At 48.2% G+C, this 24,077-nt stretch overlaps 1 protein-coding gene and 1 long non-coding RNA gene across 3 annotated transcripts in view; both read left to right on the forward strand.

The window, feature by feature from the left end:
• Positions 1-13,028: 13,028 nt before the first annotated feature.
• LOC122478631 lies at positions 13,029-16,139 on the forward strand. 2 transcript variants are annotated; one of them, XR_006296122.1, is made up of 3 exons: positions 13,029-13,184; positions 14,220-14,351; positions 15,410-16,139. It is a non-coding gene; the product is annotated as an uncharacterized LOC122478631 (long non-coding RNA). The 2 variants fall into 2 exon arrangements; XR_006296121.1 differs by lacking the exon at positions 13,029-13,184 and having other exon boundaries at positions 13,302-14,351.
• Positions 16,140-19,309: 3,170 nt separating this feature from the next.
• Positions 19,310-24,077, forward strand: part of LOC122478630 (probable palmitoyltransferase ZDHHC11B) — a gene marked incomplete at its 3' end in the record, with an annotated part of 29,288 nt that continues 24,520 nt past the window's right edge. The window contains exons 1-2 of the mRNA XM_043572175.1: positions 19,310-19,397; positions 20,421-22,058. Coding sequence (XP_043428110.1) covers positions 21,846-22,058 — 213 coding nt within the window. The remainder of the gene's footprint in view (positions 19,398-20,420; positions 22,059-24,077) is intronic.

A 24,077-nucleotide genomic window follows, 5' to 3' on the forward strand; every position in this document is an offset into this window, starting at 1 on the left:
GGCTGCATACTTATTAATGTCTGATACCTTTTTCTTTCCTGTTGGCTCCAGGTCCCTTTTTTGTTGTGGCTGCCCCAGTGTTACCAAGCTACTATCCTTTAACTTCAACAGATGTCTTGGATTATTTCCTCAGTGAGAAAACAAGTCAGCAGTCATGAAACTTCTTTGCTGCCCCTCTTTACCCTCTATCACAGATTCTTCATATTCAGTGATACTAGGATTTATCTCACTTTCTACTCCAATTTCAGAGAATGAAATACCTTTTCCTTCTTAGGGTTAGTTTTCCAACAATTTTCTTGCTATCTCTCCTTTCTATGTACTTTAAGAACTTACTTCATCAGATTTCCCCTCTCTTTCTTGGATCTGCAAACACTTCTTTCCCACAGAGCCTTTCTTAAAGCAAACTAACTGTTTACTTCTCCCTGTCATACGTAATTTCTCCTGCAACCCTACATTTTCCTCAAGTTAAATTCCCATCTCTGTCTTATTCACATTCATACTTTAAAAATGATTGGTTTCCCCATCTCCTGCTCATCAATTTGCCCAGTGTGATCTGTCTTCTTTTTTATCCATTTTTCTCAAATACTCTTTGGAGTATTGACTATTGTACTCTCTATTTGATCAATTAAGTTTTTGTTTTTAGTCTCACTTCATCATGGTCACAAAGTGACATTGTTGGATCTTCGTGTTTTGTCCGAGATAATTTATATTCAACAAGAGGACATTATACCCTTAACTGTGGGTGCCAGGCCAGCTCTAACAACACCCAGGCCTTGCTGTTAGACTCAGCCCATTTGTGGCTATTAAGGGGCTGATATTCTCCTTCTCAACAACGATGATGGTGATGTCAATAATAAATGATAAATGCATTTGGTGCTTATGTTCATTCTGTTTCAAATTATTAATATATATTAAATCCTTCAGTCCTCTCAATACTACTGGATAGGTACTATGATTTTCTCTGTTTTGAAGATGAGAAAATTAAGACCCCAGAAGGGGAAATAACTTGAGCGCAACAAAGCTGGTAATATTTAGAGCAGATAGGTCAGCTATTTCGTACACACCATTGCATAGCTTCCCAGTTGTATTTGTTTCAGGGCTTGGCCTCTTATTTTGCATTAGCTTTCCTTGTGATTGATTCTCACTGGCACAACTCATCGTGTTTTATCTTCCATTCATGCTGAATCTTTCTTGCCTCCTGCCTCAAGACATCTCTGTTGCCACTGACACCCACTTGGTATCTCTAGATGAGCAATGTAGGAAAGGCAGAAGAGTCCAAAGTTTTTAGAGCAAATTTTTAACTAATGTTGTTGAGAGGTGGTGAATATTCTCCCTTTTGTCTTATCCATGGGCTGTCCTGAAATGCAACAGTTAGGATGGTCTCTTAGAAGACATTCCAGCAATCAAACCATCAAGTGTGCTTGACTTAAAATTGAATGTTTGCTCTCCGTATATCTATGTCTCACTCAAATTTCTCCTCACTTCTGCTTCCCTGGAATTGTATTCCCTAAGACACTGGCAGTATATAAACTTTTATGCCAGGTTTCACTTTTTGGAGAACCCAAGCAATCTAAATCCAAACTGTGAAAACTCCACCTAGATGGTCTACAGTCTCGCTTTCCTTATCCAGTAGAGCATAGAGGTTGACAACACTGGCTTCAGAAGATAAATATCAATTGGAGTTTGGATGTTGCCACAAATAAGCAATGGGACCTTGAGTGATGTATTTAATCTCTCTTTCCCTTTCTTAAAAATTCGAGATAACTACTTACTTTAAATAGCTCTACCTCCCTAACAAGGGTTATGACACATTTAATAGTTTGCTGTGACTAACATACTCTTTGACATGTAACATGTATTATTTTTATTATCATTAATATCTTTCAAAACTGTCTTTCACCTTTGTCTTGATATATATTCATGTTAACACCATCTAACCTACCACCCAAACAAAACAAACTGTAAGGAAAGCATTGACTCTTCCATCCGCTTCTTCCATCTGTTTCAACCTCACAAACTTTCATCATATAATTGCTTCATAAATTAACGTTTGTTTTACCTCTCAAAAACCCTCTCACATCCATTCTATATTAACCTTGCTATCTTCATTTTGACAGGCATTTCCAGAATCTCACCAAAATTTGCAATAATAGTGTACTATGTTAAATGATTTTCCTTGCCTACTCTCCTTAATGCATCACATTTATTCCTTTACTTTCCTTAGTCTTTTAAAACACAGCCCAATTTCATCACTAATAATACTGCATTGTAATTGGTTACTTATTTCTCTGTGGCTCTCAAGGGTTTATCAACCTTGGTACTGTTGACATTTGGGGATATATAATTATTCATCACTGGGGGTGTTGTTCTTTGTATTGTAGGCTGTTTCACAGTATCTCTGGTCTCTATCCACTAGATGACAGTAGTGCCCCCTCCCCAGTTATGACAAAAAAAAAAAAAAAAATGTCTCCAGACTTTGTCATATGTCCCCTGAGGAGAAAACCATCCTGGTTTCGACCACTGCTGTAGAAAGTGAGTCATTTACAGACAGGGGTTATATTTTATTGACATAAGTCCCTAACACCAAGCACCAAGTTGGAAAAATGATAAATGTTTAATAAATATTTTATTAAATGAATGAACCAGTTCTCTCTTTCAAGTATTTTTCTTCTTCTTTTTTAAATCTCAGGGACCACCCTTTATCTGTGCTTCTGTAGCTTTTAGCATTTTTCTGTACATATGTCTCTTTCCCCAATTACATTGTATGATTTTCTTACATCCTTAACCCCCACAGAATGAATGGAATATAGTGGGTTCTCAACAAATCCATATTCAATTATATTTAGTTAGTAAATTAATATCTATATTCTGTGGATATGTTCATACCACATGATTCTCTCATTGCAGGTCCTATATGATAATAATTGTATGTTCTCACATCATGCACTTTCCCTTTGTGACACTTATACCAGCTATAATTAACTGATCATGTATTTAATTGCTTAGTATCTATCTCTGTAGGGTATTTGAGACAGAAATGGTGGTTACCTCATTTTTCCCCCTCTCCTCTGGCTAACCCAGAACTTTATTCACAGTACATACTCAGGAAATTATAAGTCTTTGTCAAATGAATGAAGGAAATAAATTAATGCTTCTGCCAGATGACATGGACAATATGTACTTGGAGAATTTGATGCAATATATGTATCATGGTTTATGGATGTATGTGATGAAGCATCCTTGAACCTATATTAGGAAGCTTTAAAAAGTGTCATCTTTGTCAAATTAGTGAAAAAGTAATTTGCCCCTCTAAGTCACTTCACAAAAGGGAGAACTTGACGCTGTCATAAGTCAATACAGATGTTTGATATCCCAGACTTGTAATCTCCTCTTGCTCAGCATGTTCATTTTTTTCCGGTCCTAATGAGTAGCTCATGGATCTTAATTGACATATTGACCTTGAAAACTCTAGACAATGATCTCTTGTGCCAGCTTCATTATCTGTGGCTTTATTAGCCAAGGAAACTTGACAATAAAACATGAAACAATCACAATCTACCCAAAGACACTATAAATCATACTTCTATCAAGTAAAAATAACCAATCTAGTCCCTAACATTGTATCACACAAATACAATTTTGTCTTATATTCCAAATATAAAATAAGTAGTTTTGTTCTGCTCTTGTCTGAAACTACTTATTAACCCATATTTAAAAAATCTCAACAATGAATGTTTGATAAGAATTTCATAGAGCAGAATATTGTTTAAAGACTCTAAATTTAGTGTCTTTTGAGGAATCTTCTTGCATCAGAGGAAACCAGCATGCTATCTTAAAGAACATTAAAACCAAGAGACAAAAAAAAAACTCTTTTCATACATATTGCTGTGTGTTTTCTTTCCTCGCCATGGTCTCCTGTTGTTCCCAGTAGGGATACCAATTCTAGGATATGCAGTAGACACCTGTACTATAGAAGCTAAAGCTTGAAATTGTTCGGGAGAAGCTAAGTTAGGGCTTTTCATTTGACAAGAAATCGTAAGCAAAAAATCATAGTAAACAGCCTGCAATAAATGGCCTGTAATAGAAGTACAAATTTTTTTAAAAAATTATTGACTTAGAATTTTCTGATGGAAATACTATGCCAAAATAAATTTGAAAGTGATCCTAACCACAAGCAGTCATGTTAGGCACCTGTTGACTCTTCTATATCATGCATAGCTTAATGAAAAAGACCATTGTTTCTCACAAAAGTGTGTAACTGTGTTCCCGATGGGGAGTAAAAATTACAAAAGTATGAAATTGTCATTTCAACTTGAAAACTACTGATATTTAGGTGATGTTTTATTTTAGCTGAGCACATCTCTATTATACATGTTTTCATTCCTTTTTAATGTCTGGAAAATACACAGGTCTTTCTCCAGGACATAAAATGAGTTATTATGTTGTTATATTAATTGCCTGTACAATCATATCCAAATTCCCAAGATAATAATGGTCAGTCCTCTATCTCCCTTTCAAACCTCACTCCCATTTGCCCCTTTGTTCCTGTTCTTGTGACTGTACACAATGTGGAAAGCATCCACAGTGTCTAAACAGGTAGTATTCTGGTTGTATTACTCCCTGTGCTTGGAATGAAGACCCCACTATTTATCCCCGGAATACTCAACCTTGCTTTTCAAGTCTCAGTTCAAGCCAACACTGCCTGCTCTCTGAAGCCATCGTTGAGTCTTCCAGGCAGGCTTTGCCGTTTCTTTCTCCATATACCCAACTGCTTCTATCAACTCTATTTTTCCTTCCACTCTCTTCACTCTGGAACAAATTATCAGGGATATGAGTGCTAAAATCAGTGGACTCAGTAGTGTCACTTGCCTGTGCACTGATCAGACCATATTTAGAAAGTATATTTAATTCTTGGCTATTGTAGAGCAACATTGATGAATCAGAACATGGTCAGAGAAGAAAAGATCTTAAAGCCATTATATCGTGAGCTGCTACTTATGCAGTTATAAATTGGGAATAATGATATCTGGTACTGTTGTAAAATTGAACTAAAATAACACATCAAAATTCTGTTAACTTGAAAAGTAAATTTTGAGAAACACGTTCCATGCCCATTTGCCAATTTTACACTCCCTGTATTGGTTGCTCACCATCTTGAGAGAGTAGACTCCCCTGTGGGCATTTGTTTCCTCTGTTTACAAATGAACTTGCAATGAAATTACTACTTTTTATTTATGTTTTTATTTTTATCTCCTTGATCGAATGTAAGCTTCTTCATGGCACAAATTGGTGACATTATTTTCATATCCTTTAATACCAGCACATTAATACTAAACACACAGTACAGTCTTCAAAAGGATATGAAGAATCTGAAATGAGTTTCCACCAAAGGAAAACATTGTTGTTTTCTTTAAAATAGCCAATGGGCCATCATGTAGAAGACTGGTAACTTCATCACCTCCAAACGGTAGCACAAGGAAGAGTGTGGGTAGCTAATTGCACATCAGTATTGGGAGAATACTGAAAACTTCTAAAAAAGAAACAAATGATTTGTTATCCCATTATCCAAATAGTCTCTCCTAGTTGAAATATATGAAACCAGTTCATACAAATGATTAGAATATAGAAAGAATTAAAAAGGTATATACTAGAAATAAAAGCCTAACCTTCTATTTCTAGAAACCACCCTTTACAGTGTTCTTCAAAAAGGTATTATGCATGCACATATATGCCTATAAGTACATCCGTAAAGTATTTTACACTGAAGGCATTCTCCCTATTCCCATTTATGTGAGTTAGTTGGTGTCTTCCTTTCTCCTTCTCTCTCCTCCCTCTCTTTCTCTTTCTCTGTGTTTGTGTGTGTAACTCCACTTCTTTATTGTCGGTATTATTGAACTTATCAAGAAAAACAGTGTTGTCATGAGCAGTCGTGTACATGGATACTTTGAAATATATCGGGAACGTTCTCTAAAGATTTAATGTTAAAAAGGAAACCAAAGAAATAGACTTTCCTGTGAGGTAACGATGTCTTCGCGAGTGTAAACTTTTAGAGGCTTTCCTTTTTTAAAATTGTTTAATGTTTATTTATTTTTGAGAGAGAGAGATTGACAGAGTGTCAGCAGGGGAGGGGCAGAGAGAGACACACACACAGAATATGAAGCAGACTCTAGGTTCCGAGCTCTCAACAAAGAGCCCAGCTTGGGGCTCAAATTCATGAACCAGGAGGACAGGACTTGAGAGGAATTCGGATGCTCAACCAATGGGCCACCCAGGTGCCCCCAGAGGCTTTTCTTTAAAATATTACCGCTTTGGAAATGAAGCTAAACTAAAATGGTTCCTAACAGCTGTTCATAATTCTAATATAATAACGAAATTTTGGTTGCTATTCACATCAAATAATGCTTCTCAACATTAGCTGTAAATTATAATCATCTGGAGAAATTTAAAAACAATAACAATGCGCAGGTTCCAGTCCTGATGAATTAAATCAAAATCTGTAGGGATGGGACTCAGGCTGTAGGTTTCTAGGTTCTTCTAATGTGCATTTACTATTGAGAATTTGTGATGTAAAAGTCAAGTCATTAACATCGTTTATCAGTAAGTTTGAAAACAAGAATGGCAGCAATAAAGGTACAAGAACTTTACGGAATTTACTTTCTTCTCTACTAGCAAAATGGGGGGAGCATGATAGTAATGTAAAGAACAGAAACACCCTGGAGAGAACCTCAGACACTGCCAGGACAGGACTTTGGTAAATGTTAGTCATTTTCTCTGAGCAGATACTCCTTTTTTTCAACTCTTTGAATGCTGGTTCCTTGTACAGAGGAGGAAAGGGTCCATATCTGTCTGCACTCTTTCCCATTGTTATTCATGGGTCCAAGGAAGCTGAGATGGGCATCTGAGCTTCTTGAATCAGTGGTTCTCTACAAGAAGGTTAGGAATCATCTCTCTGTATCAGAACTGATATGTAGCAACGTCCATGAGAAGAGATGAGTAGGCTTCCGTCAAGGTAGATGCGGCAGGGTAGATAGAATGAAACCTGAAGCTAGGTTAAGTAATTGGGTTCTTGTTCAATAAATTGCTTGTTTGTGCTGTGTAATGAAAGATCTTTGGTGCAGTGGATGTCTGAATCCAAATACTCTTCAGATTTTCTGATGGAAAAAGAGATAAGGGGGAAAGGGATTTAATTTAGAACTATTGAAAACCTTTAAAGAGATTAGAAAAAAATGGCAAATGCAGTTTCTTTTTTAAAATCAGGATTCTTTGTTACTTGTCAGCGCTGGTTATTTATTTTTTCAATTGACAATAAAACTTATTTGTTGGTTTTGTTTTTGTTGCTTTTAGTTTTTCTCCCATCAATTTGCCATCATTAAGTGACCTTTAAGATTCAGATTATGAAGAAGATAATGGGGAAATTGTTTTCTCCCAGCCCATGTACCCTAAACCTGAATTTAGGAAGTATTAACTTTCAGGATTTCATTGGAATGTCACATCAGAATTGTGGGCACTGCATCGGTGCATAGACTAGACCTCATGTCTTGATTCAAGTGATATTTTTTCCCCCATAAAGTCAGACCTCACTCATGTGCCTAAGCTTCTATTTAAAAAAAAAAAAAATTCTTCAAAGAATACACTTTAAAAATATATCTCATTAAAAAATTCATGTGAACAATCAGAGCAGTCTGGATATGTAATAGTGGGTAGAATTTGGTGAAATATATTAATCTCAACAATAAAACCATTCATGCATTGGGCTTTTTAAAGCATTGTCCCAGATAATTTTAATAAGTAATTATTTGAATGGATTTACTTTCTAAGGGATAAAAAAAATGTGTCCAAGTAATGAGAAATAAAATGGTCTCTTTCTTTTCATTCCACTCGTTTAACACTTGAAAAAAATAAAAGGCTTTATTTGAGGAAAAATTTAGGGATACACAACTAGAAGAGGAAAGGGATTCACAACTCAGAAGGAAAAAAAATGTTGACTGGATAAGATCTGTATTGAAATTCCCTCAAAATATGGTACATTCATAGTGTTTTGATACTTGGGACAAATCGCAGGCATCGCATCCCCTCAGACGCTTTGTTTCACATCTCTGTGTCATACTCTCTAACCCTCCCTTCACTAGGTGATCTACGTATTCATACTTCATCTATTCTTGTTCTTTCCTCAGTTTTCCCTCTCCTCCTTTCTCTTCTCTGGAGGAACATGTATCTAATCTCCAGGATCATATTGGGAGTCAGAATTCTAACAAATAAGTGCTTATTGAAAGTAGCTTCTCTTTAGGGTTGCCTAGCATGCCACATGAAACAGCAGAACTAGGAAGTAAGAACACTGAGTTGAAGCAAAAGTTCAGCTGAAAAATTTGTTAAGTCTTGGCAGCTTCTAAGCCCTGTAGAGATCCGTTTTCTTTTAGCAGAGGGTCAAAGGCAGAACAGGTGATCCAGAGCTGCACTGAAGACGGGAGTGTCTCCTGATGAAACATATCACTCTCAGACTCTGGGAGGCTGTCATGTGAGAGGCTGAATTAGAAATACTTTCAAAGAGACAACTGTCTTCTAGAGAGTAACCGTCCTTTTAAAAAAATTCAGGAGTTGGACTTCCCATTTATCTTTAAATGAGGAAGGAGACCTTCTCCATTTTCCCTAACTCTTGACTTCATTTTAGAACTGACAAGTTTAAACAAGATGAGAATCAGATTGCTTCTGCTTATCTCATGCTTTCAGCTCTAGCCGACAATGTAATTAATGTTGCTGTAGGAAAAACAAAAAGCGTTCTTGAGGAGAACTTTTTCCTCTCTGCTTTTTGCAGGCATCATTCTTGAGAGAGTAGGTTGTCTTTTTGACATACTACTGAGGGAGGTATAACACACAGATGTCTGTCCTTGATGATTTTTTGCATGTCTGTTGATTTGTAAGTTAAGCCCAGACTACTTTGTCTTCTTATCTTTTTATGGTGCACGGCAGTTATTAATTACCATACTGTTAAAAAAAGTAGCATCCAAAACAAAAAATTATCCATACATATGCACATAGTTTCTTTTGCTGGCCTTCCCTACAACATATGATTTTCCTTAGCATGTTGGTGTTTTAATCCGTTTCTGGGGAAATTTGCTATAGAAAAGTACTAGAGTTATACTGATAGCTATCGGGTGTCTTTTATAACTAGTTCCCTCAGTTCAAGGTTACATTTTCTTACCTACACTGTCAAAATTGTTTTCCAACATCATTCCTACAAATTCCAGTAGACTTCCCATCCTCGCTTGCAAGTCAGGTTTTCTCCTCAGAATCCTTCAATTTCTCTCTCTTGGTTACCAAATCAATTGTGAACGCTTTATTCTGGCACTCAGTTGTCTATAGCTAGACCCATATTTGAGTACCTATCCTGACAGTTTTATGTGCTTCAATTTCTGGTCTCTAATTAAATTATATACATGAGAATACTCAGAACTTACCCATAATATTTAGTCCGCATGGACTGCTTTTATAATCCATCTTTCTACTGTGATTCTACGCACTTATCAAGACCAAGTTTAAATGCCATTTCATCCATAACTTTTTTCTCTTCATTTATACTTTTTTTCTCAGCACCCTTGCCCACCATCTACTACCACCATGGGGACATACCATAATTAATGGCTATTTTTTTTATGTTTGTTCCTATGCTATTGTAAATGCACAATACCTTGTGATATATGTATTCATATGTGTATCTGTCTGCCTTATAAGAACCTCAATATAGGAATATACCTATATCTATACAGTAGCATATAGAAATATACACTACTTAACTCTTTGTTGGTATGTGAAATGGTTTACCTACTTGTTATAGAGAATATATACAGTTTTTTTCTTACGTTTATTTTTTAAAGGACAGACTATATTATTATGAAAAAAATGTGTTAAGAATTCGTGGATCTTTTCTGTAGATAAACTTACATTCTGTCAAGAGAAGTCAACGCCTATTTTCAAAGGCAGAAAATTTTCTTTTTTTCTTGGTAGCAATAATGGGAAACACTTTAACCTCCTGTTTTTTAGTCCAAAGTGGAATGGTGTTATTTATCATGCATTGATTTGTTGTCTCTGAACTGACAAAGTAGGTGGTTTGGCTATTTACAGTCAGTGTAAGATGGTATATATGTTCAAGGATGCAGGTGAGTACCATTAGAATAAGTCCTTTGGGACGGCTAGTTATGTAGCAAAAGGAATATATCATACAAGTAATTAAGGATGCAAAAGAAGAATAGTATAGAAAGATACGATGGCTTTAAACATAAGTTGTCTTCTAATGAAGCTGATGTCAATCCAACCATTCTTTGGAGAAATCTATGTAGGATAAAGTTCTAAAATTTTCATTTTGTGATCATAATTGTATTTTGAAATGATTTCTATTTATAATGGGAATCAATATTTGATCTAGTGGGTCCTCAGTATCATCCTCAGTATGATAGGATTGTTTAAGCATTTGTAAATTGGGAAAACTGAGGAATATAACAGACATGAATCCCTCACTTTCATTTTCGGTTTTTATGAAATAAAACATATATTTATGCATTATGTTTATACTTAATATTATATTCAATGTTTACTGTAAAGTTATTGTAAGTAAATTTTTTTCCTGTTATAATTAAGGGGATATGTAGTTGATGACTTATGTAGACTATTCAGTGAAAATACTTAACAAAATGGTCTTAGTGCATATATTCTGCATACAATTAAAAACTTCTGTTTGTATGAAATGAGAATATCCCAGGATTCATATCAGATGGCTGTAAACTACCTACTTAACGTTATGTGATTTTTCCATAAGAAGCTTATTTGGCGTTTCTTTCTTTACAGAAATATCTTTATTTTAAAATATTTTATTATAATAAAATTTATATGCTAACCCTTAATAATAATATTCCTAATAGATTACTCACGCCGCCAATGCCACCTCGCCACCACCGCCGCTATGACTCTCTAGCGTGTAGTTCTGAACTCTGTTTCTTGGTAAAACTGCGAGGTAGGAATTGTTTGTTGGCTTTGAAACCAGGGGCGGATCAAGATGAGTGCTGGACACTTTGGTAATGATGTCATTTAGGAAAAGGCATCGGGTTTCTTTCTTAGTTTCTATTCAATTTGGAAGGCTTAGCTCTATCACTGTCATTTTCTGGTGACATGACTGAGCGTGTTTGCTGAGCCTCAGAGGCTGTGCCACATGCAAGGGTACTGGGGCGAGCGGCCCTCAATCCTCCACCTTCCTTGTCGGGCGCTGGTTTGCTCTGCTGCCCAGTGACAGTCCTGGATGTGAGCAGTGTCCCCCCTCTGCCTTGTCCTCAAGACTGCTACATCAAGGCCTGCAGAGGGTGGGGACTTGAGGGCCACAGGCCCAGCCCTGGGGACCTTGGCCGTGGGGCCAGTGCTGGGGTTCAGTCAGGGTCTGGCTGGCTTCAGCTGCCCTTATGCGTCCTCATGGCCAGCGCACCTGTGACAGGTGTGTGCTGTCAGTAATTTGGTTGGGGTGATGATATATGGAAATGTCCAATAGCTTGCTTTTAATGTAAGCTGTTCAGCAAGATTTTCCTATCTTACGGAAAGCCTTTTTGCTGATGCTATTAGAGTAATCGCCGATAGACCAAGTTTTGAATTCTGTAGCAAAATCCCAGAGAGAGGACGTGAACGTGCTCAGGTCTCTGCTCATCCCTCAGCTTTTACTTAAAAGGACCTGGCTGTCACTTCTTGTTCCTATTTACATCTGATTTCTCCCAAAGCGGGGGAGTTGGAGGTGGAGAGAGGGAGCTGCGGTGTTCTTAGAACGCGCACCTGTTGGGGCAGCTGGGAGGCTCCGTCGGTTAAGCGTCCAATTCTTGGTTTCGGCTTAGGTCATGATCTCATGGTTCGCGAGTTCAGGCCCCACGTCAGGCTCTGTGATGACAGCGTGGAACCTGCTTGGGATTCTGTCTCTCTCCTGCTCACACACACATTCTCTTTCTCAGAATAAAACAACAGAAACAGAAAGCAAGCATGTGTCGTGCTCAAGAGGAAGCTCTAGGTTTGGCAGGCTTCTCACTGAAAGGTCTGAAACTTTCCTCAAAGAGTCGTTAAAAACCATTTGTGAAGCTGAAGAGCCTGGTTTAGTTGCCACTCAGTTTTAGCCTCTTGACAGGAATCCGGTTTTCGCTGGCATCTTAGTGATTCAAATTTGACAGATTCTATTTTTTTCCCTTTCAGGCAGATTTCAAACTGATGTGTGATAACGCGATGACCTACAACAGACCAGACACCGTGTACTACAAGTAGACCAAGAAGATCCTTCACGCAGGCTTTAAGATGAGCAAAGTAAGAAACCCACGGCAGCAGGGAGCCACAGAGACGTGAGTTCCCCTCTGTCTCGATGCCTACACAGAGCCCCACCCCCACTGACTGACATGCTTCCACCAGTCCATCACTGGCAGTGGCGCGGAGCTTCTGCTCTAGGGTACACATCCCAGGCCACCCTCCCCTCCAGGTGCTCTCTCTCTCTCTCTCTCTGCTCCTGCGCCAGCTGGAATGTCTTCTTTAGGGTTGGTGGAAAGTGCTGGATCTGTTGATCTAAGTGTGGGTGTCTGATGGATTGCAGCCAGACTGTGATTTGTTTTACGTGGCTGCCTCACTGAGTCCGGACAGGACGTCTTGGCCATCCAGAGTGGCTTCCCAGATCTGTCCCACGAGCCAGGTTGCATGTGTCACGCATCTAGGACCAGTGCCTTGTACCTGATCAGCCTGTAGGTGAGGTGAGGGCCACTGTGCCCTCTGGCCCGTCCCCCTCTGCCAGCCCCGAGTGCTCCCAGCCAGTCGGCCGCGCCTGTGGTGCTGAGTCCCACCTACACCTGCCGCGGTAGCACCATGGGAGCCCGCTGTTAGGCCAGGCGAGGCTGCTGCTGTCCACATCCAACCCATCGCCATGGCGCCTCGGCTGTGAGGCAGAGGTAAAGGCCTGCTGCCCTGTCCTTTTTGATTCTAGGAGCGGCTGTTAGCTCTGAAGCACAGCATGTCGTTTATGCAGGACATGGATTTTTCTCAGCAGGCAGATCTTCGGGGCAACGAAGACACAGCTTTTGAGGAGCTCGTTCCTGAAGCAGCACCTGTACAAGTTGAAACTGCCAAGGAATCCAAAAGGAAGTAGAGAAGTTATCAGGTATCGGGAAACGCACCTCAGGAATGTGAGTGAGGGTGAGCCTGTGCTGGCGCCCGTGTCTGCGGAGTAGCTCGTGGACCCCCCCCCCCACCCACCCCACCTGCTGGAAGGAGCCTGGTCCCCAGAGGCTGCATGTGAGCTCTGGTCTCAGGTATTTCCAGGCAGCTGGCCGGCAACCTGGACCAGCCGGGCCTTGTCACGCTAACGGACCTGGGGGCACAAGGGCTGGACCGCCCCTGCCAGCCATACGCAGGCTCTGTTCCAGGTGTGACACTGCTGTTCCCATACGTGTGTTGCAGTGATTGTTGGCCCTTCACTCTGAAGAAGTTCCCTCCTATGCAGGACACTTGTTGGTGGCCTGGCTTGGCTGTCCCTGAGCGGGGGACATAGCTGTGCTGTGTTAGGCAAGTGACACGCTTTGGGCGGGGTTTCATTCTCATCATACCCGACCCCCCCAACTCCTGCAGCCATCCACCCTGGGCCAGGGAGGGGGTGCTTCTTGCAGGCTTGGGATCCGCAGGCAGAATTTGCTCCCACAGCTCCTTGGATGGAATCTGTCCATGTGCTTCTGGAACCTTCCACAGGAGAGACCACATCCGTTGGGTGCTGCACCCAGCGACCCTTGGCTGTTCAAATAAAGCTCTTCTCTGTGTGGGGTCTGAGGCCACCTGCCGAAGGCTCGGGATGCCCCTTTTGCCTCATGACCTGTGCTCCCAGCTCACCCTTGTTTCTGGTGTCTCCACGCTCCATGGAGCTTTGCCTCTTTTTCCAACGGTGCCTCGAATGACATTGTGAGTAGTGAGGTTGCCGTCAGGTTGCTCTTAGATCGACTCAGGTGTGCAGCTGAGACACGAGACACCTCCAGCGGCCGTTTGGGTCTCCCTTGCTGTTCGTGGAGGCCTCGCGTATTGCTGCAGTTACAGCCATGAGGACAGGGTCAAGGAGTACTTCATGCCTCTGCTCCCAGCCCATGGTGACCTTGGGGAGTGGTAGGGACTGACTGTGGTGAGGTGGGAGCAGCACGTGCCCCGGTGACATGTGTGGTGTTCTTGCCTCGCAGCTGCACGTTTGAGCTGGAAGGAAGTGCCTGCAGCCTGACTGACAGCACGGCAGAGGAGCACGTGCTGGCCTTGGTGGAGCACGCAGCTGACGAGGCTCGGGACAGGATCAGCCGGCTCTCACAGGGGGCAAGGTAGCGTCAGGGGTGTCAGGGCAGAGCTCGTGTCCCGCAGGCTCTCTTTGGGTCCTGTCACCAGCTCCATCTCTGGGGTGCCTCGCGAGCAGGACCCTCCCAGAAGTGGTGTGTGTTACGGGGTCGCTGCAGGCAGGCTCGCCCCGTAGTGGGGATGTTGCCCACCGGCGGATGGACGTCAGGCCTGCCAGTCATCTGCGCTGCAGCCTCCCTCTTCTCCTGGTTGCTTGTGTCTCTGTACGCCTCTGCAGGACCTACACGAGGCACAGGCAGAGCACAGGGGCTCCTGGCTGTCCTCCAACCTCAGCTCCCTGTCCAACACCTCCCCCTCCAGTAGGGACCAGCACCACCTGGGTAAGGTGGCCCCGGGACTTTGTGGGCTGCTCCCTCTGCAGGGTGCCCCTGCCCCTGGGGCGCTGAGACCGCCCTCTAGTCGGGCAGCTGCACGGGGCTGAAGCGTGTGAGTGGAAGTCACTTGGGGTTAGGAATCGTGGGGAGTGGCCGTGAGACATGGCCGGCCCTGTGTCATGAGGAGCCCCAGCTGGCTACACCCCAGGGACCTTGGAAGGGGCAGAACGAGCCTCAGACGCTGAGTTCAACTCGGGGAACGTTTGTTTCTTTCTGCCATTCCCGATTTTAGTCCTAACACAGAGTGTCAACGAGTGTGTCGATCCTCCGGGGCCCTGAGGGGAGAGCAGGCGGCCTGGGGCCTTCTGTGTTTACTGAGACAGAGCGGGCAGGTGTGTGGGCCCCACCGGGATTTCAGTCCCACCAGGAAGGGAACCAAACGCTTCCTGGCTCCTTGAATTTACTCCCTTACTTCCCCATGCTGCTGTTGTAGTTCCCAGATAGAAGGTCGGGCTCGCGAAATAACGTCTTGACGTTGTGGGCTCGGGGGTGCTCGTCCATGGTGGAGGTTTGGCTGAGTAACAAGCGGGCTCTATGGCTGAGTTGTGGTTTCACTAACCGCCGTCACTAGGACACGTTTTCGGCCCGGTGTGAACCGCGACGTGTGTGTGGATCCACTGTGTGAACACCTGTCTTTCCCACAATTGCAGGAAGTCCTTCTGGCCTCAGCATCGGGGAGCAGCCAGAGGTGACCCACGACCCATACGAATTTCTTCACTTTCCAGAACCTGCAGCCTCTGCAAAGAGCTAGCCTTGTAGATAGACTTCCGTTAGTTTTTTATTTTTTTATTTGTGTGTACAGAGTTTTTGTCGTGAGACAGAGACTTTCGTTTTGTCCCCTCTGGCGTGCGGGAAGCAGCCCCGGGGAGGTGGGGAGGTGTCTCTGGCATCATGTCAGCCACACGCGGATCCCGTGTTTCTGTGGGTAGCCCCGTGAATCCTGGACAGTGGACAGCACACATAGAGGTGTGTGACTGGGTGGGGTTGAGCCGTTGTGCTTTGTCTCTTGAGCTTTGAGGGGTCTGTAAAGCTCCTCTCTGTGGCTGGCCGGGACATACCATCCTGCCCCAGCTTCCTTCCCGAGCACCCCCTGGGAGGCAAGAGATGCCCACGTTGAGGGTCCTGTGTGCTGTTTGCCCTGCCCGCCCTCCCCGCAGTCCCCACATTTCCGAAGCAGGTCAGGGCGGGGCCGCACCCTCCTGGCCTGGGATAGGCTCTGTGCTGGGCGAGGCCTGCCTTCTGCTGGAAGCTGACACTGCCCCCTGACGACAGTGATGTGCTGTGTCCATAGACTTTTTTAATCTGGATGTGTTTACTGGATGCTTGTTTACATTTGCAAAATGTAGAGATCTCAATAAAATACAGAGCGATTGCATGTAATTGTTTGCAGCCCCATAGGTGTCCACTTCTTTGTTTGTTTTTTTTAATTTTCTTCAACGTTTATATTTGAGAGAGAGCACAAGAGAGGGAGGGGCCGAGAGAGAGGGAGACACAGAAACGGAAGCAGCTCCAGGCTCCGAGCTGCCAGCTAAGAGCCCGACATGGGGCTGGAACTTACAAACCGTGGGATCATGACCTGAGCCGCAGTCGGACGCTCAACCACCCTGAGCCCCCCAGGCGCCCCTGTAAGTGTCCACTTCCAAGTGACTTTTCAGCAAGAACCTTTGTCACAGGAGGTCAGCAGCGTCCGTTCCGGCTGCTCACCCTCTCGCGTTTACTCTGTGTCTGGCCCCGTTCTCCGCCCGCAGTGTGTCTCTCTTACCCACCCTGCACAACTTCCAGGTGGCTTCCTTTTTGAAAACAGAATTGGAAGGGCGCCTGGGCGGCTCTGTCGTTTAAGCGTCCCACTCGTGATCTTGGCTCTGGTCATGATCTCCCGGTTCGTGGGTTCAAGCCCCATGTCGAGCTCTGTGCTGACAGTGCGGAGCCTGCTTGGGAGTCTCTCTTTCCCCCTCTGCTCCTCCCCTACTTGTACGCACATGCGCGCACTTCTTTCTCTCTCAAAATAAATAAACTTCAAAATATTAAAACAAAACAAGATTGGCGCTTCTGTCACCTCACAGGGCAGAGTGAATCCTGGGGGAAGGGGGTATGTGTGACAGAGGCGGTGGACAGCACGACGTCCCCCGGCCCACAAGTGCCACGGGGTGGGCCAGCCCTGCTGGCCACTGCCTGCTGCACTGGTAGGGCGCCTTGGGAACCTCAGGAGAAGGGGAGCAAAACATTGCATAGCTGAGGCGTCAGGAAGCCGTGGCAGGTGCCAGCAAAGGAGCAAGTCCCCAGGAGGACAGACCCCACGGTCAGGCTGCTCCTTCCTGGGTGTGTCACACACAGCCGTGAAGGGGGGACCTGGAGCTTGGGGCGCCTCCCTGGGCTTGCTGCCCCAGGAAAGCTGGCAGGATCCAGGTCAGAACCCACAGGTGCTCTTGGTGGTCAGAATAACTGGGGGCAGGTGGCCTGAGAGGGGGAGTGTCCCTCAGAGCCACAGTGGCCACGTGTCAGCCACGGATGCATGGGAGCACCGCAGCACCTCAACCATGCTGTTGACTCTCCAGGAAGGGGCTGTGTGGGCAGACAGTGCCAGGTGATGGGGGTCCATCTTGCTGCCTTTTCTGTGGGAAGCCACACTCCAAACAAGACCAGTGAGGTGGAGAGTGTGCACATGTGTGAGTGTTGCACGCTTGTGCAGTCTCGTATGTGCATCTGTGTGCACATGAGTACGTGTGACATGTGAGCATATGTGTGAGCACGCATGTGCACATGTTTATTCTGGTGCACGGGTGTGCACATGCACATTGTGCTAGTGCATGTGTGAGCACGTGTGTGAGCATGTGTGTGAGTCAATGTCCGTACATGTGTGAGCACATGTGTTGGCGTGTGTGTGTTGGTGCCTGTGTGTGTGCACGTGAGTGCCAGCGCCTACCTGTCCCGCACTCCACCTCACTCCTCCGCCATCCCTGCCCCCAGCCCCAGTGCTGACCCTTTGGGGGTTGGGTGCTTAGGTGTGCGCGCAGCGGGATTGCAGCAGGCCCGTAACAGAGCTTGTGAATGACCTTCCTGTCAGGCAGGTTGAGGATCACACTCGGTGGAGTGCTCTGTGCACCCTAAAACTAGGGGGGAGTCTGTGTTGAGGGAAGGGGACACTGGGCTGCAGTAGAGGGGACAAGAGTGGGTTGCAGAGTGGGGCCCACAGAGTGGGGCCCACAGCACAGAGTGGGGCCCATTAGAATTTTAGGGCATGCGGTTGTGCGTGGGAAAAGTCCTGGTCGTCCCGGGCGGGGGTTACGGCTCTGGTTTTTAGTCTGTTTCTTAGTGTTGTAGCTTCTGAAGTTTTTCTCATGGAGCGAAGATGTCTCTTTTGGAGGCACATTTCTCATAGGTGTGAGTGGCTGAGGTCACCGTGGCTCCAGGTCAGCCAGGAGGCCCGACCAACCTGCGGACTCGGGGGACCCCTGGGGTAGTGCCTCCCCTGCCCCACTCCCTGGTGCCTCTTTCAGGGTCTGCCGAGTGGAGGGGTTGAGGCCACAGGCCCCAGAAAAAAACCCCAGCGAGGGGCCAGCAGCCTGCACACAGGCGTATCTGGGGAAGCCCGTTCTATGCAGAAGGCCGACACCTTGCTCGTCTTCATTTACCGAAAAGCACTTTCGAGCGCTGTAAAGACTAAACTTTGCCGCAGCTTGAGCTCTGCCAGTGGGAGTGGTGGCCTCACAGCCAACACTCACATGCCGTGTCAGACGTGGCGGCTCAAAAGTGAGTGCACTGTGGGAGGCCCGCACTCTGGTGGGTGCCCTGCCCTGAACTTGAACTGTGTTCAGTTACTGGCATCTCCCACCATCCACGGCCTCTGCTGTGCCGATGGCTGTGCTCTTGGGGGTCTGAGACCCTGGTCAAGCAGCCTGTCGTCTGCCCTGGGTCTCTGGTGGCATGTTGGCCTGGCCCGGGGTAGCGCTGTGGACAGTGGTGGCCGGCAGGCCTGGGCACGGGATTCCCTGGGATGTGGTTCCAGGTGGAGGTTAGCACGCAGAGCTGTGCGGGCCCCAGCCCGGGGCTGCCCACAGGCGGGTGCTGGTGTGCAGGGCCCTTAAGGGGCAGCCGCTCTCCCCTCCCTCGCCCGGCCATCGGCCTCCAGCACCCTCATTCCCTGCGGCCCCTCATCCTGGGCCCCATCTCCTCTCGCCCGCCTGTGGTCAGACAAAGCTGCCAGGATCAGCGTCCCTGTCATCCCCAGGGGCTCTTTGCTTCTGAAGATCGCTCTGCATGGTGTGTTGGGCCAAAGGGGGTATGTGTTGAGGACATGGAAGCCCAGGTAGTCAGGCTGGATGTAGGAATGACCCGGACCAGCAGTTGGCCCCACCCCAGCCACGGGGGCCTTCTCTGCAGGGTGTCCCCAGCTGGCTGTGGGGGCCCCGGGCCTTCTCTACAGGGTGTCTGTAGCTGGACCTGCCCTGCCCCCCGTTGGCTGTGGGGGCCCCAGGGTGGGGCCGGCCCTGGCTTTATGTGGCGCCTTGGGCTCCATCATTGCCACAGCAACTGGGCCTTTGTTGTTTCTCAGGCCTGGGCCGAGTGAGACTGTGATCCTCAGTCCTGCCTGGACTGTTAACCAGGAAGGAAGTGGAGCGGGTTCTGTCTCCCAGAGAGGTAGGTGTCTCCTGCTTCTACTGTGACCAGAGAACTGAGAAGCACAACCTGTGCGCATCCCCAAGCAAGACACAGAATGAAATAATGATTCAGGGGCTGTCAGGACCTGTGTCAGGTTTCAGAAGGTCACGTTTGCCAGGCTGTGATATCATAAACACGCAGGTGTGCCCAGGACGGCCTGTTCAGAGAGCATGGTGTGACGGTGTCTGTCTGGCAGGGGGCAGGGCCACCATCCACAGTCACACTGGGCCAGTGCAGCAGCCTCTGCTCGAAGCTTCTGTGAGTCGGCCATGTTTGTGTTGGGGACGTGGAGGTGACGATGGTCTTGTGGGAGCATTGCGGCTCCAACACATCTCACACCAAAACCTGGACTAAACCCTTAGGAGTAACGAAAAACGAATGTCAGGAACTGAGCTTGGGCTAAGAGGGGACCCAGGCCCCACCGAGTCTGCCCAAGAGGGAGATCGTTAGGTTCCCTTCCTGCAGGCTGAATCCAGAGGAACAGTCCTGGCATTTGCGGAAGGAGTAGACGGGGGACTGGCTCAGATCTGGTGGGGGTGGGGGTGGGGTGGTTAGGAGGTCGTCTAGGGAGTGACACCAGCACAGGCTCCAAAGGCAAGAGATGGCCATTAGCGGAGGGGGTGGGGAACGACGTGGCTCCAGTCCGAGGAAATAGCATGAGAAAGGTGAGGAACGAGAAATGAGTCAAGAAATCTTGTGTGCCTATGCTGTGTGTGTGCGTGCGTGTGTGTGTTTGTGGTGTGTGTCTATGTTGCGTGTGTGTCTTGTGTGTGTGCTGTACGTGTGGTGCATGTGTATGTCTCTGTGGTGTGTGTTCCACACGTGTATGCGCTCTATGGTGTATGTGTGTGGTACGTCACGCATGTGGTATGTGCGGTGTGTTGCGTGTGCACGTGTGTTCCGTGTGTGGTGTGTGAGCGTGAGCATGTGGATGGACGTGCCCGCACGGGTGTCTTGTGCACACACGGAGCCCACGTTAACTGTGCCGTCTGGTCTCGGCAGGAGTCGGGAACCCGTGCGTTTGTTGGTAACTGTGTATTTGTCCTGGTGAGAACTGCTGGAATCTTCTGAGACTGAAAAACCAAACCAGAAGATCCAAGGGGGTGTTCGAGCCGAACACCTGCCCCGCCAGGGGGCCCGGGGCGAGGCCCCTGCTACCACCTGCAGCTGTTCTCTCCAGACCCCCCGGCTCACCAGAGCCCACGTGACTGCGGAGCCCGCGGGGCCCGACTTTGGTGGTGCCCACCACAGCCACTCCTGGTGACTGGGTAAGTGTGCACCTCCCGCCGCGGCTGCTTGGGCCGTGTGCGTGGTTGTGACCTCACACTCATGGCGCTGTGGTCCTGCCCCAGGGACCAAGGCTGCGCTCACCCTCCGCGGAGTGTTGCTCTTGGTGCCACTTTGAGATTGGCTGCAGGGAAGCTTTCGGGGGGCCTCCGAGGAGTGCTGCTGCGGTGCCCCCACACGTGCACTCTCAGTCCCATGTTCCCGTGACACTTTGGCTGTCTTTGTTCGGGTTCAAAGTACTTTCAGAACTTGAAAACTCGCTCTGTTTCAAGTTTTACCAAATCCAATGCCAGCTGCAACCTCAGTGTCTCCACGTCAGTGATACCATTTCTGTCCTGGGAAGCCCCGTAGGATGTGGCCCACCCTTGCCTTCCACGGGCTCCTGGGCTGACATGCGCCCTCCCGTGCCTTCCCTGTGCCCTCGTGTCCTCTCCGCACCCCCTCGCTCCTTCGACAAGATAAGTGCTGTCTCCACTGCCATCCTCCATGGCACTTCCAATTTCTCCCACATCCCTGCTTCACCTCCCTGTGCCAAGGTCTGTGGTTACACCCTAGAGCCCACCTCCCCGTTAGTGGGGTTTGGTTTTCAGAAGCATCCTTCCCATTGGCCGGTACTTCCATCCAAATGTTGTTTTCGTGCGGGAATTGTGTCGTTTGTAACACAGGGTGCCTTTCTGTGCTCCAACCCCCGGGGTGCTGGCCTCGCCGTCCATGTGGGATGGTCTCTGTGGTCCCCCAGGGGTCTCACTGATCAGGTAAGCCCTGCCTGGCCCCACACCCCGAGAAGAGTGTCAGAAATCCGCCCTAATGAGGCAAAGTCCCCAGGACCCTCGGCTCTGCCGGGGGCGGCTGTGATGTGGCTCACCTTCTCCAACAGACTGACACCTGGCCAGAAGTGGCCACGGCTCCCTCCCAGCCCCTCAGCTCGGCCTGGGTGTCCCCAGAGTGCCCAGAGACCCCAGAAGCCCCTTGGTCAGCAGGCCTTTGTTCTGGAGCAGGAACGTCCTCAAGGGAAACTTGCAGAAGATTCCCTGAGGATTTCAGCACACAGAAGTGTCGCGTGGTCATAGGGTCTGCTTTTCCTGCAACCTTTTCCTCGGTGTCCCTGGGGGTGGGGGTGGCCCTCCACCCGTCTTGCAGATGGATCTGTGCAGCCGGAGCCAGAGAGGGGCCCTGCGGGAAGCCAGCAGGAAACAGGCCTCGCCCCGCCGCTGGTCCAGAGTGAATGGCTGGTCGTGGCCCCTGCACACCTTCCAGGTGGTGGCCTGGACCATACTGTTCATCTTGGCCTTCGCCAACTTCTGTATCTTCGTCCCCTTGCTGCCACCTAAGTGGAACTCGATCATGTATGGTGTATCCTTCACTGTGGGAGCAGTGCCTGCTGTCCCAGGGAGGCTCCCCACGGGCCCTGCCCCAGATCTGGCTCGGGGCCCTGCCATGCCTACCAGCCCCCCACACCTGAGTCACCCATGGGTCCGCACCCTGTTCTGCGACCCCACTCCCCCTCTTTACCCCAGACACCCGCCATGGCCACGCTGTCTGAAATCTTACGTTTGTTCTCTGTGTGGCTCACTGGCTTGGGGCTGGGGCTAAAAGCACAGGAGTGTCCGCTGCTTGCCTGCTGTCAGTGCAGGGAGAGCACGCCTGGGGTCCAGGGTCTTTGGGGTGAGGCAGGCAGCCTGGACGACAGGAAAGGGTCGCACAGGGGTCACAGGGATGGCTCAGAAACTGAAGGCTGAGTCCCAGGGATTCACATGGCGTTCGTTCTCAGGGTCTGGGGTGCCCCATGCGGGCCCCACTTGTCTGCAGGTCTGCAGTGGGCTGGGTCAGGCTGGCTGGTGGGGGAACCACGCCAGGGGTGCAAGGAAGACACCGATTATAACCGTGTCCCTTCTTGCAACAAGTGAGTCTGGTGACGGGTGTTGGCCGGGCCTGGAGTGGCCGAGGCCAGAGAGAAAACCTGCCGGCTGCGAGGAGCCACACAGTGGGGACTGTGAACCCCGTGGTGGCCTTGAAAGGAGGTTCCAGACATGTCACCAGAGTAGGCTTCAGGCCAGGTGGGCAGGCATCAGGGACGCACTTGGGGCTGACGCGCAGGCCCCGTGGTGGAGCGTGGCAGGTGCAGCCGAGTGCTCCTCCCCTGGCCAGGCGGGCATCGCCAGCCTAGCCCCCTCCTCACACCTCACTCTGTGAGTGACGGACCTCAGTTCCGCCAGCGCATCCGTGCTCTGGGGGCCACCGCTGGCCAACCCCACCAGTGAGCCTGGGCGTCCCCCATGGCCTGATGTGCAAGCCTGCTGCCCCCTGCCCAGAGCCACGCAGCCCCTGATCTGGCCGGCCTCCCCCTGTGGGGTCCTCAGGGTGTCTGATCCAGCGGCACAGAGCCGAGAATGTGGGTCCTGTGTGTCTGAATGCAGCTGCCCCACTTCTAGGCCTGTGGCCCAGGGTTGGCGACGCTAGGTGGGGCCTCCAAAGCCAACATCCCACGCCCCACATCACCCCGTGTAACTTGTGTCTTTCACACACACAAGAGGATGGGCAGAAGTCGGCCAGCCTTGTAGATTTCTCCACTGGTCCCCAAAACCTGCTTTGTCGGGATTTTAAATCCAGAATCCAGTCACAATTCACGCTTTGCATGTGGCAAGGGGTCTCCTCTCTCTGTCCCAGCACAAAGGCCTGCAGTGCCCGACCCACGACTTCCTGGTCAGAATGGCGCTCTCACTGGGACTCGCACCACAGCGAAACATCTCCCAGTTCTGAGAGGGAGCCCTCTCTCGTTCTGGGACCAGAAGCCCTCAGTGTTGGCAGGGGCCAGCTCCGGGGAGGGCCAGTTCCTGGCCTCCTTGCAGCGTCCAGCTGCCCCTCTATCTGTATCCTAACCCCCGTCCCTGACCGTGGGTTTGCGTTCTGGGTTCCAATCCGTTGTCTCCCTTCTCCCTTCGCCGTGGCTCAGCCTGTTCTGGGGCCTTCTCGAGCTGCCTCGTGTTCTCTGTGCAGGGAGCACTCTGAGAACTCACCTGCTTTGGGGCCCAGAGGGCGCCCTGAGCTCACTTGCACACCCTTTCTCCCAGGAGCCCCTGGCTGGCCCCAAGTCCCAGGTTCTGGCTGGCTTCCTTTCCCCCAGGCTCCGAAGCGCTTGGCCACCGGGGGGCGCCAGCGTCGTTCGGCCCTGCAGGGGCTGCTGCCCCAGGAGGGAGGGCAGGGTCTCTGTTGCACCTCCAGAAGGCAAAGCAGAGGAGGCGGACCCCTGGTTCCCGGCTGACCTCAGAGGCCAGCTTCCCCCACCGCCCTGCCCCTGTGAAGGGCCCAGAGGGTCCCTGTGCTGAGGGACTGGCCTCTGATGTGACCCGTCTTAGTCCCAGGGCCTGCGCC

This window comes from Prionailurus bengalensis, unplaced genomic scaffold (genome assembly GCF_016509475.1).
Source record: "Prionailurus bengalensis isolate Pbe53 unplaced genomic scaffold, Fcat_Pben_1.1_paternal_pri Un_scaffold_119, whole genome shotgun sequence".
Classification (NCBI taxonomy): domain Eukaryota; kingdom Metazoa; phylum Chordata; class Mammalia; order Carnivora; family Felidae; genus Prionailurus; species Prionailurus bengalensis.